At 35.9% G+C, this 13,658-nt stretch overlaps 1 protein-coding gene across 7 annotated transcripts in view; it reads left to right on the top strand.

The window, feature by feature from the left end:
• Positions 1-11,385, top strand: part of WDR79 (WD repeat domain 79) — a 77,391-nt gene extending 66,006 nt beyond the window's left edge. For all 7 annotated transcript variants that reach the window (XM_069833596.1, XM_069833598.1, XM_069833597.1 and 4 more), the window contains one exon: positions 6,426-11,385. In XM_069833596.1, the coding sequence (XP_069689697.1) occupies positions 6,426-6,606 (181 nt within the window). In that variant the 3' untranslated portion in view covers positions 6,607-11,385. The remainder of the gene's footprint in view (positions 1-6,425) is intronic.
• The last annotated feature ends 2,273 nt before the right edge of the window (positions 11,386-13,658 follow it).

Consider the following 13,658-nt stretch of genomic DNA (forward strand, 5'->3'; position numbering starts at 1 on the left):
AAATCCATAAAAAAAAAAAAACTGGCGAATATAATATGAACCTGTGCTAAAAACCACTCACGATTAAAATTATACAGTAGCGTGCAAATTAATCCGAACAACGTAATTACTTATGCAAAAACACTCAAACAGGATAAAAAAAAAGGATCTAAGACATACCTGAGTAATCTATGTGGCCTCCCTTGTTCCTAATAACAGCTCTGAGACGATTTGGCATGGATTCCACTAATTTCCCACAAATATTCTTCATTTCTTCATCGCGAAACCATACACCATTGAGGGCAGAAATCATCTTCTCCTTTGTAGAACAATCCATTTTTTGCATTCTTCTTTTGCAAATTGACCACAAGTTCTCAATGGGGTTGATGTTGGGTGAGTTGCCTGGCCAGGGGAGTACCTGAATATTATTCTTGTTGAATTCTGTAGTTTTTCGAGACGTATGGCATGGTGCCAGGTCTTGTTGGAACACATCTCTGCCATCCGGAAATGATTTTTGCAGCTGGTGTACGATTCTGGTTTCTAATAAGTGAATATATTTGTCAGAATTCATCATTCCCTTGATAGGTATTAATGCTCCAGGCCCTTCATGTGTAAAACAACCCCAAAACATTACTTTAGGGGGTTATTTGGGTGCTTGTTGGAGATGAGCTGCTGTTACTTTTTTGGATCCTTTCTGTACATAAGAAACACGGTGGCTGTGGACCTCGAAATGAGACTCATCGGAAAAAAGTACATTCTTCCAGTCATTCACTGTCCAGTGTTGATGTAATTTTGCCCACATTAAGCGTTTTTTGCACATAACAGGGGTTAGCAGTTGCTTCTTAATAGGCTTATGAGCCCTTCGTCCAGCTTCCAAAAGCCTACGCCGCACTGTTGTGATGTGAATATTCGCCCCAGTGGTAACCATTAACTCGTGGGTTAAGTCGACAGCAGTTAGTCTAGGATTTAATTTACTTTTCCTGACAATTAAACGATATCGGCAGGTGAAGTCTTCCTTTTCCGGCCACAGTTTCCTTTTTCCTGGGGTGTGATGGATCCAGTCTCCCTGTATCGTTTTGTGATCGAATTAACAGTAGTCAAACCAATGTGACATTCTGCAGCAATTTGCCTCTGTGTCATAGACGAATGCTCTGCTAATGTTATAATTTTAGACCGTTTTCGTGGAGTTATATCCATTTGTGAACACGACAGAATATACACAGGATTGCAGTATTACGTCTTCAACACAACTGAAATGCTTATAAGTACAAAACGACAGGCAAAATGCCACATATTATAAAAAAAATAATGACAGACCTTCAACAATGGAATTACACGTACTACAGATGTCAATTAAAGCAGTATGAGCAGCTGTGAGGCCAACAATGACAGAAAATGTAAAAATATGTCGTGTTCGGATTAATTTGCACGCTACTGTATTATCAAGATGGATTATTAAGGCACTCCCTTAACCCTAGCTATACACACACACACATACTCATTTGCAGTATCAGAATTGGAACTTCAGGTCAGCAGGTCTGGGTTGGTGTTGACAATGCCTAACATCATGCTACTCTTTCTTCAGAAATGGCTTAATTAAAGACGCGCAGTTGTTGAGAGTTTTGTTCATAAAATCTCACAATAACGAGAAAAAAATGTTAAGTCATTCTTACTTACAAGGGTGGATCGGAAAGTAACGCATAATAATTAAAAAAAAAAAAAAATGTTTACTAGGCAAACAAAAATAAAAAATACACACATTATTTATTAATTATTTATTATTTTGCTAATAATTATTACATAACATATAATGTACACAGAAAACACTTTAGCTCGCCCCTGAAAGAGGAGAACTCGTGCTCAGGGGTGGATTCCTGAATTGAAATTAATAAGTATACAATACAATTTGTCTTATGTCTACTATGCAATTATAGTATATAAATTTAAATTTACAATTTTTCAATTTTTATAAAATCCATACATAACTTTTTAAATTTAATACTAGAACTATTAGAATTGACAAGATTAGGATATTTAAATATAAATTTGTTATATATTCTTGGGCCTAAATTACTACTATGATTAAATACTGTAAGTGTTGCATTTTGGTTCAAACAATCTTAAGGAATTCATACCTTTTGTTTTGTAACTATGAGAATACAATTCAAAATTATTTCGATTTTTATGTATGAATTTTATTAATACAATATAATAAATTTGTCTTACGTTAAGTACATTAAAGTCTAAAAACAAATTTTGAGATGGAAAATCAATAGGTTTATGAAGACATATTTTAATTATTTTCTTCTGTAATAAATGAAGTGGATTAAAATTGGATTTAAATGAGCTACCCCATCCTATAATTCCATACATAATTACCGATTGAAATAAAGTTAAATATATTGTGCGTAATAAACTTATTGACAAGTAATTCCTCAATAAAACAAAATAATATACTATTTTACGTAATTTATTACAAAGGTAATTAATGTGTTGGTTCCATTTTAAATGATTATCGAAAATTATGCCTAAATACTTAACTTCAGATGACTCTTTAATAATCGGACATTTACACTGTATAAGACAACAATCAGAATTATGTAATTTAATACTTAATACAGATGTAGGAGGTTTGTTACAATTTTCGGATAATGAGAATGGAATAATTATGGTTTTATTTTCGTTGATAGAAAGGTAATTTATGTCAAACCATTTTTTTTATTAATTTAAGTCTATTATTTGAATTATTATATGCATCATACCAAGTTTTTCCACCAAAAAGTAAAACTGTGTCATCTACATAAGAATAGTGAACACCATTGTATTGTTGTAAGTCAATTTTTAATACGTCATTAATATATATTAAAAATAGAATAGGGCCTAGAACTGTGCCTTGGGGAACACCTATATTAATAATTGAAGGTTCACTTGAATAATTGTCAATTTTCGTTATTTGAATTCTGTCGTTAAGATACGATTTTATTAAGTTTAAAGCATTGCCTTTGATCCTAATAAGTCTAATTTCTCAATTAATATATCATGTTTCACTGTATCAAATGCTTTTCTTATGTCCAGAAAAATACCAAATGCACTCGCATCTTTTAGCTTTTTTTCTTCAAAATGAACTCATATCTTTCAGCTTTTTTTCTTCATAAGCACCAAGTTTCTCAACACATTTCTCCCATCGTGGTACCAGTTTCAGTATACCCTATTCATAGAAGTCCGTTCGGTTGGAGTATAGCCATCTGCAGAAAGTTGATTGCACTTCTTCATCGGTCGCAAAGCGATAGCCGGCCAGGAATTTCTTCATGGGACCAAACAGATGAAAGTCCGACAGTGCAAGGTCTAGACTGTATGGTGGATGCTAGAACACCACCTAACCAAATGTGTTGATTTTTTCACGAACAGAAGTCGCAGCATGGGGGTGAGCATTGTCATTTAAGAAGTTTGACATCGTCAGCATTAATGTTACGGCATTTGTCACAAAGGGCACAACGCAACTTTACCAATGTTTGAATGTAGACTGAAGCATTCACAGTGGTCCCGTATTTAGCAAAGTCCACCAACAAAACACCATGCACATCCCAGAACATTGTTACAAGCACTCCATAGAGGCCTGCTTTGTTTCGGGCATGTACTGGTATGCCCAGGACTCATCACCAGTGACAATTCCTTTCAGAAAGTCATGCCCTTCTGCAGCGTAATGCCTTAAGTGGTCCAAGCATGTCATCATTCGCTGGCCCTTGTGGTTGTCTGTCAGGTTCTTAGGCACCCAACGGGCACTAACTTTATGAAATTTCAATGTGTCATAGACAGTATCGTACACCACACTGTATGAAATGTTGAACTGCTGAGATAAGGTTCGCAGTTGGATCCACCAGTCATTCAAAATTGCCGCCTCAGTGCCTGCGACATTTCACTAGGTTGCAGTTGTTACCGGCCACCTGGAACATGGCGAATCACAAAGGTTCTCACAGCTGCTATGGCCCATACAGTCTCCCCCATACACACCACACATGTCCCTGTGAATTTCACTCAGATTATGTGCTTTAGCCCAAAAAAATCGTACAACACTTCACTTCTCTTTACAGGTTGACGACAGTAACATGCGCGCCATCTTTGTTGCGTAGTTCACACTTCTCTCCCTAGAGCTGCACATGTAAAACAAATTGTGTCTGTAGTGAGAACTTCTAGCTATATCTCGGTGAAATGTCAATATCCCAGCTTTGCAATACTGTTTCATTTCTTACTATAAAGAGACATGTTAGGCTTGTAAATTAACATGGCACATAACCAAAAATTTGCAATTGCTGTAAATAATACTTCGTTTGTTATTTAGTGCTCACATCTGCTGATACCTCTGATTGAGGTACATCTACCCTTACTATCAGGCAGTACCTCTCTCACTTCATGTGTGTCAGAGGAAGAACAGTTGTTTGTATAAGTTACATCTGGCAGTGGAGGGGGAAAGGGACTGGCCACCCTACCCCATTATCTCCTGGCTTTGTTGCGTCATAAGTTGTGCCTTCTTTTGTATGTATGTAGGATGTGTGTATATATATATATATATATATATATATATATATATATATATATATATATATACACACGCACACACACACACACACACACACACATACACATAGTACATACATACATGTGTTCTGCTCATGGCCAGATTTCTCCAGTCTTTCCCATTTTCTCCCTTCCTCTTAGTCTTCGCATATGATCCACATATCTTAATGTCGTCTATCATCTAATATCTTTTTCTGCCCCGAACTTTTCTCCTGTTCATCATTCCTTCCAGTATCCTTCAGTAGGCAGTTTCTTCTCAGCCAGTGATCCAACAAATTCCTTTTCCTCTTTCTGATCAGTTTCAGCATTATTCTTTCTTCACCCACTCTTTCCAACACAATTTCATTTCTTATTCTGTCTGTCCACTTCACAGGCTCCAGTCTTCTCCATATCCACATTTAAAATGCTTCTATTCGTTTTTCTTCATTTCATCGTAATGTCCAGGTTTCTGCCTCATACAGTGCCACACTCCACACAAAGCACTTCATTAGTTTTTTCCTTGGTTCTTTTTCCAGAATCTGCAGAAGATGCTCCTGTTTCTGTTCAAAGCATATATATATAGATTGTAATATAGTAGCATTGCAAAAAACTGCTTTAGTATACGTACATACATTCACTGCCAGAATATTATAAAAACTCATGTGATCACAGTACTGCATCATTGTGACTACACCAGACTCATTGTCAGCACAGTATTGTTAAATTTCCAGAAGCATGGCTTGTTAGGTATGTTAATAAGTATAGGAGGCTTGTGGCCCAGGCACTTATCTTACATATTCTTAAACACAATTAATGAGATATATTCAATGTCATTTGTAACTTTTAGGTCATAAACATCTGGGCCCTGGTTATATTAACACTAATGACTCTGTCATTGAACACTTCATTAATTTCTTGGAAGAAAATGTTCACAAAATGAGTGGTGGTGGAATCCTGTTGAAAGAATGCGTATTTCTTTCAACCTCTGTCAACTCTTGAAAATATGGGTGTAAATCAGATTCACAAACATATCAGCATTAATTGAAACAAAAAATGATCCAACAATTCTTTCCACACTAATGGCACACCCTACACAACTTTCTCGTCATGTATGGAACTTCGTGAGTAATGTCTGGTTTTCCAGTGGATCAGTAGCAATAATTTTGTGAATTTACGTAGCCATGGAGATGGAACCAAGATATGCACGTCGTTCATAAACTGTACGTATTTTTCCAGGATCACCAATTGTAGCTCATGGCACACACTATTTTGTATGGTTTGACTTAACACATGTTGTCTCTCGAGGAGTCACTCATTGCAATCTTCTGGGATGATTTATACTCTATGGGACACACAATCGGCAATTCGTGCTAAGGTGGGTACAGGTATAAAATGTTGGAAGAAAGTAATTGGCAATGTTGGCTGACTCTTACAGTTGTCACTCTGAATTTATATTAAAGAAAAAACTAGAATCACTGTTTTGTACTGCATTAGTGAGATATAAAATACGGAAACTATAAATTAGGCATTTGAAGGGGATAAATGAATACCTTTCCAGCAGGGGATATAAAATTCTCCAGGGGGATGAACCCCCAGCATCCCTCCCATCCCATCAATTCGCACCCTGTATACTTACTTACAAATGACTTTTACAGAACCCAGAGGTTCATTGCCACCGTCACATAAGACCACCATCCTGAGCAAGATTAATCCAGTCCCTAGCATCATATCCCAACTCCTTCAAAACTATTTTAATATTATCCTCTCATCTACATCTCGCCTTCCCCAAAGATCTTTTTCCCTAGGTTTTCCAACTAACATTCTATACGCATTTCTGGATTCACCCATACATGACACTTGGGATTTCGTAACAAGCTCTTTTTTTTTTACAGTGATGGGTTGTTAGCCCTTCACCCAGCCCCCAAGCTGGAAGGCCACCCCTTATTGGCTGTCCATGACGACTGCTTTTTCAATATATTCACAGCTACCCTCCATATCTGGAGACTGAGGACACGCCATGCCATGGTGACAGGACCCACAATACATGAAGCATGTGTGTTTGTGTGCGTGTGACAATTCCTACAATCTCTACTCTAGTCTTTAGCTGTAAGTCCCTGAGAGAGGGGGACCTTCACAAATATCAAGTGCTGTAGATAATGAGATTGCTTGTAATCGGTATGAGTCTTAAGTGATTGATTCATGGATTAATTGTTGTATTCCGAGGTTGATGGATTTGAGGTAATGATTGATTGAAATATGAACTGTAGGCTGATTGATTCATCACAGGAATGGCTATACAAAAGAAGAATTGCCTCCTTCATTAATTGAATGATATATTTATGGATGAACAGAAAAATTGATGGATGTATTAATTGACATTGATACACAAGGTGATTAAAAAAGAACAGTGCAAAAGTAAAGCTGATTTATTCATAACTGAACGAACTTAATACAACTGAAGAGTCCACTGCAAAAAGGTGGAATGTCGTAAATTTGTGAAAAATGAGATGAAGGTTCAGTACTATAGATCAGAGGGAGTAGAATACAATACACTTTGTTACACTGCAAGAAAGACGATAGTTCCAGCTCTACATCATGTTGACAAATTGGTATATAACACAAACAGGAGGAATGTCAGAGCGAAACAGTATAAAAAGGGGAATGTCATAGCATCACTGTATGATGCGACTAAGGACTCATTTGTTTACGAGAATTATTTGTTCGTAGTGATGTGTAGACATTTTCTGCTGTGTGATTTATTGTTATTTTTGAAGTTTAAAATCACGTCTAATTATGGCATCTTCGGAAGACAGTGAAGGTGAGTGCACCAGTCTGAAGAAAATAAACACATGTACAAGGAAACGTAAAAGTTACGGTAGAAGTATTGTTGTAAGGAAAACGTTGAGGTTATCAACACATGAAACTAGACCAGACTGCAAGTGCAAACGTTATCGGTGTTTTGAGGTCATTCCGCAACAAGAAATTAAACGCTTTATTAAAGACTTTAACGCTTTGGGATCTGTGGATGAATAAAATGCATATCTGTGTGCATTAATAACCGTTCATTCGATTCAGAATCGTAGGCCACAAAACCCAAAAAAAAATTCTTTATTCCATGATAAGTCTTAGTCATACAGATTGAGAATCGTTGAAGATGGTATCAAAGGAATTGCTGTATTCTAAAGGCATTCACAATCTACAAAAAGCTATAAAACTACTGGGACACTACAGAAAGATCGGGACGGCGAATATGACCACAAACAGCAGAAAACCAAAAGACGTCGCAGACAGGTGATCAAACATATCAATTCTTCAAAGGGTGGCTGAGTCATTACAGTAGGGAGAAAATTGAGAGAGTTTATCTGCCAGATACACTAAATATTAATAAAATGTATGAAATGTACAAAGAAGAAAAACTGCCACCTGTTTCATATGAATATTACAGAAAGATCATCAATACAAGATTTAATATTGCATTTGGCTATCCACTCTGCGATACATGCAGTGTATGTGATATGTAGTAGGCTAATGCCTCCTGCCTGAGAAGCTTTATCAAGGCAATAAATATAACTGTTACTTTTAAACTTTTCAAAAAGCTGATAAGTAGTGATACCAATAATAGTTTCTTTTATTTCAGATGTGTTAACCAATTTCATGTTGTATACAATTCAAAGATTTGCAACACCTCAAGGAGTTTGTTGTGCAGATGCAAGAGAATATTACAATTCTCCCTGATAAAGGCTCTTCTGTGTGAACTAACATAGAATAAACAGATCTTTGTAAGATTACTGACATTCCTTCGTTTTATTGTTTATTCTTCGTATTAATGGTTAACATTCCTCCTTTTTGTCATTTATTGTTTGCATTATCGATGAAAAATTATTCTGGTAACAAGGATTGGTTAGCAAGAGTCACAGTTTACTAAATATCATTTCTGAAATATGTGTTTAGTTATTTAAAAAAAAAAATATACGTGTCATATTTACTCAATGTCCTGTAATATACACTATCTACCAAAAAGTAATTGGGCACCCAGGATTTTACATGCTAGATGCCATGTTTCGGCGGCTACTATGCAGTGGTATGCAGACAATAATGTTCACCAGTTGGACTGGCCTGCACAGAGTCCTGATCTCAATCACATTGAGCAACTTTGAGACGAATTGGACCGGCGATTGAGGTTTCGGGAAATTCGGCCAACTTCCATTGTCCAACTGAGTGCCATATTGCAAGAGGAATGGCGACGCATTCCAGTGGATATTCTACAAAAACTAGTGGAGAACATGCCTGACAGAGTGGCTGCTGCTATAGCAACAAGAGGTGATGCCACGAGGTTCTAAAGGGGCAAAAACAGTGCCCAATTACTTTTTGGTAGATAGTGTAGTTTCAGAGTTTAAATTTCATTTTCAACAAAATGAAATAAATTTGACATTTCTCCTTTTGCTGTGGACTCTTCAACAGTATTAACAGGAAAAGACGCATTAACTTCCAAGTTTTACCTTTGCACTACAGAAGCTCGATTTGAGCTGTAGACACCGTGTAGATGCTGTGAACACTGTGAAATCTGAAAATTGATTTTGTTTCATTTCTCGTAGCACATGAAGATTTAGACCTGACCACTAACACACCTGACTTATCTTTCACACCTTTAACCAATACCGGTAATAATAATAATAATAATAATAATAATAATAATAGCCTAATGTGTCCCTTGAAGGGCAAAGGCCTCCTGCTAGAGGGTAGCTCTGTTTCACTAACGCGGTGAGCTACTCCGCGTTAGGTACCGGTACCTATAAAAAAATTAATGTCACAATTTCAGCTGTTGCCATTTTTGGGTTTCAAAAATGACGAGTTTCATGAGAATGACCCGTGTAATAATAGCAGCAATATCCAGGGAGGAAAGAATAGCTTAGTCCACAAGCAGCAGTGGCCAATCAAAGACAATGAACTGAGAAGAGCTAGGCAGGAGAGCTGTGGCAACGCGTGGAATGTGATGAAAGCAACTTACAACAGGATGAATACATCAGAGAAGGGAGAAATAAATTAGCACAAGTATAGTAAGGGATAGTGATAGATGCAGTACGAGTGATAAGCCAGAAAGAAGGGTGACATGAGAGTGCAAGAATAAAGCCGAGAGTAGCCAGTGATGAGGAATAAAGGAAATACAAGCTTAATAAATTTGAGAAAGATAGACAAAGTGCTGAATGAATGGAAAAAGGAATGAGTAAATTGGAGCAGTGAATAAGTGTGCTAAGCATGGCGGGGAAGACGAACTGGTGAAATTAGAAACACAGTGATGGTAGGTGATGTGAGATAAATAAGTGTAGGCAGTGGTAAGTGATACACATTATACTATAAATCAGTTCAAATCTTGGCTTACGCGGATGATATAGACATCATTGCAAGATCACAGAAAGCACTATCAGAGGCATGAATCTCTCTAGAGGCAGCAGCTGAGAAAATAGGTTTAAAAATCAATGAAAATAAGACAAAATCTCCAGCCGAAAACAAAATAATATGGCAGACCATGTAGTAATTGGGAATTATAGATTTGAATGCATAAAACACTTTACTTATCTTGGCTCCTTGATAAATCATAATAACGATACCAGTATTGAAATTAAGAAGAATATCAATAACAAATAGATGTTACTATGGACTCTTAAAACACATTAAATCCAAATTCCTAACTATTCAAAGCAAAGTCAGAATTTATAAAACTTTACACAGGCCAGTGCTGACATATGCATCGAAAACATGGGTTATGAACAAACAGGATATTAGAAGACTCAGTATTTTTGAAAGAAAGATTTTTAGAGCACTATATGGACCTGTTAAAGTAAACGATGACTGGAGAATCAGATATAACAAAGAACTATATGATCTGTATAAGGAACCAGATATCATAGCATTCATAAAAAAATTGGCCGTTTACAGCGGGCTGGACACCTTATAAGAATGGATGACTTGCGACCTGCAAAAAGAGCCTTCATATCAATCCAGGAGGAAGTAGATCCCAGGGTAGACCTAGGGATAGATGGGAGGACAATGTAACTGAGGATGCAAACATTATTGGAGCACGAATGTGGACAGTTAAGGCTAGAAGCAGAGAAGACTGGAGTAAACTTTCTGAAGAAGGCTAGGACCCTCGATGAGTTGTCAGGCCAATGATGATAATGATGATAAATGGTAAGTGATAATCATTGGACAAGGAACTAGTAGAGGAGTAGAACTTGAATAGGTTATAGATAATAGTGAAATGAAAGTGAATCTGGTATTGATATGCAGCAAAGTAATAATATAGGTAAGTATTAATAGAAGGGCTGGAGGTTAAATGGAGTTGATTGAATGAGAAATGACTCAGCAATGAAAGAGAGCGAGAAAAAATGAGCGCAAACCAGTTAGGTGAGACAGAAGTGGTAAAATGAACACAGAGAAGAAAGTGACATGTGAGAGTAGTGAGACAATGATGTAATGTGTGTGTGGGGGGTTTCTTTTATTATTATTATTATTATTATTATTATTATTATTATTATTATTATTATTATTATTAACTGCATGCCCCATTACATAATAATACTACATGATTTATAATTTTAATACATCAGTTAATACCTAACAAATTTACAAAATACCAGAACGTTCCAGAATATGTATCTACTGAATATATAAACATTACCATATTTCTGACAATTTTAAAATTTGTCGTTATGTAATAATGGCTAGTGTTTCTTTCTACCTATAACTATAATAAATCTACCTAATAAAGTTACTGTACCGTCTAATAGGAATACATCAGTAAGTTAAATTTTAATTTTATACACATTTTACATAAATTGAAATTGTGTTAATTTTGAAATATTATATTTTACCTTAATCCTAGCCTACCTATTACAATATATGTTACATAAATTGGAACCTATCTTAATGTTGATACATTATAATATACACATGCTTAGCTATAATCTTCATACATATAATAGGCCTACCGGTACTTTAATTGGAATCAATTGTAATATAATTGGCATATTATTGTAGGTCATTGAAGTTTATCGATGATGAAACTGACGAATATTTGTAAATACTTGCTAACTAGTTTGTCATGGGTCATAGGCCAATCTCCAACAATGTCTCTTATTATTTTAATCATTTCGTTTCTTTCTTTATATAATTTTCAACACTGGAATATGACATGATTTGCAGTTTGTTCTTCTCCACTTGGACACATTGGATTATTTGTTAGTCGAAATCGGTGAAGGTATGCCTTCAGCTTTCCATGGCCAGTTACTATTGCTGTGAACTCTGGGAAGAAGGGAATTTTCTGTCGTTATCTATTCTTCATCGGTTTTTTAGTACGTTATTTTACGACGCTTTATCAACATCTTAGGTTATTTAGTGTCTGAATGAGATGAAGGTGATAATGCCGGTGAAATGAGTCTGGGGTCTAACACCGAAAGTTACCCAGCATTTGCTCATATTGGGTTGAGGGAAAACCCCGGAAAAAACCTCAACCAGGTAACTTTCCCAAACTGGGAATCGAACCCAGGCCACCTCGTTTCGCTGCCAGACGCGCTAGCCGTTACTCCACAGGCGTGGACTTGTTCACTGTTGAGCAGTAAGCCTTACTTATTGCTCCATTTTTTGTGTCTGTCCATGGTTATTACCACATATCGATTCCTTTTTCTTTTTCCTGCATTATAGTAACCTCTTTCAATACTCTGTTGTATACGATTTCCTGGTCTTCTGCTGCCCTTTGCTTTGCAAGTCTATTTGGTATTTCATTCCCCTCTATTTCCTTTAATTTAGTCAAAGTGTAATTTCCACTTTGAATGTGTCAAAGTAATGATTTTTGTTTTAATGGGTTATATTAATCGATTTCTTTTGAAGTTTTTCAATAAATCTAAAGTAATTTTGCTGTTCGTGTATAATGCAACACAACGTTGTCTTCGTTCTGAATTTCTTCTAATTTTTCCAGTATTTTTAATATCGCGATTTGTTCCACTTGGTTGTTGGAATACTGGCTATGAAGTTTGGATTTTAGTTCGCTTGTTACAGTGCCATTTTCATATATAATTCCTGCTGCACCGACATCTCCGTATTTACTGCCGTTGTGTAAGCTTCAATTGTGTACTTAATGCCATTTTCCATTTCACGAATTTCAGGAATTTCTGAATTGTGTCGCCAAAAGCTTAGTTCCAAAGGTGTATCGTATTTTTCATTGTGGACTTTCGTTGCAATGTAGGTTTGTACAGTTTCTTCTATGAGTATATTGATTGATCACACTCCAGCTATGATACATAAGGTGTCATAAGAGATTGCCCGGTAGGCTTTGGCAATTTTTTTGTTCATGAGTCTATATATTCTATATTTTGCCATGTTCTTGTTTCTTTGTATTGCTTCTATCCATACTGGAGCTCCATACATCAAAACTGAGAGTAAAGCTCCTTCATAGATTGTTTTCAGTGCTTTATAACCTAAACCCCATTGCAGTTTGGCTGTTCTGGCTAGAATATTGATGAGAGCGATTGATTTGTGTACCGGTACGGTATAATAATAATAATAATAATAATAATAATAATAATAATAATAATAATAATAATAATAACAACAATAACAATAATAATGGTTTATTTTAACTGGCAGAGTAACCAGTAGGATACAAGATTACTACATTGCTATGTGTAATGTATATGTGCAGAGAAGTTAAATTTACTGTCCAGATATATTTCCAATCTTTAATTTCTCAGTTTGGTCCATTCGTTTGTGATTCAGATAGATGTCGACATCCCTCTCTTTTCGTTTCCTCGTTATGAATAAAACTTTGGATTTTTTTGTCATTGAATTTTATTTTATTATTTATTATATCCTGATTTGCGACAAGGTCGTCCTCGAAGGCAATCATTTTTGTTCTTTTATTAAATTTCAAATGTAGTAGCAAATTGTATATGACATTCCAGAAACCTCAGCCACAACATGACCCTTTTTAATATCTTTTTCGGTGATGTAATAATTGTTTATTGAAATGTTGCTTTCCTGTTGCCAAAGTAGTCTACTGCTAAATTGTATAAATTTTTGGACATCTTAGTTCTCTTAAATTCTTTAAAATACTGGGTCAACAGGCCATG

This window comes from Periplaneta americana, chromosome 8 (genome assembly GCF_040183065.1).
Source record: "Periplaneta americana isolate PAMFEO1 chromosome 8, P.americana_PAMFEO1_priV1, whole genome shotgun sequence".
Taxonomy (NCBI): Eukaryota; Metazoa; Arthropoda; class Insecta; order Blattodea; family Blattidae; genus Periplaneta; species Periplaneta americana.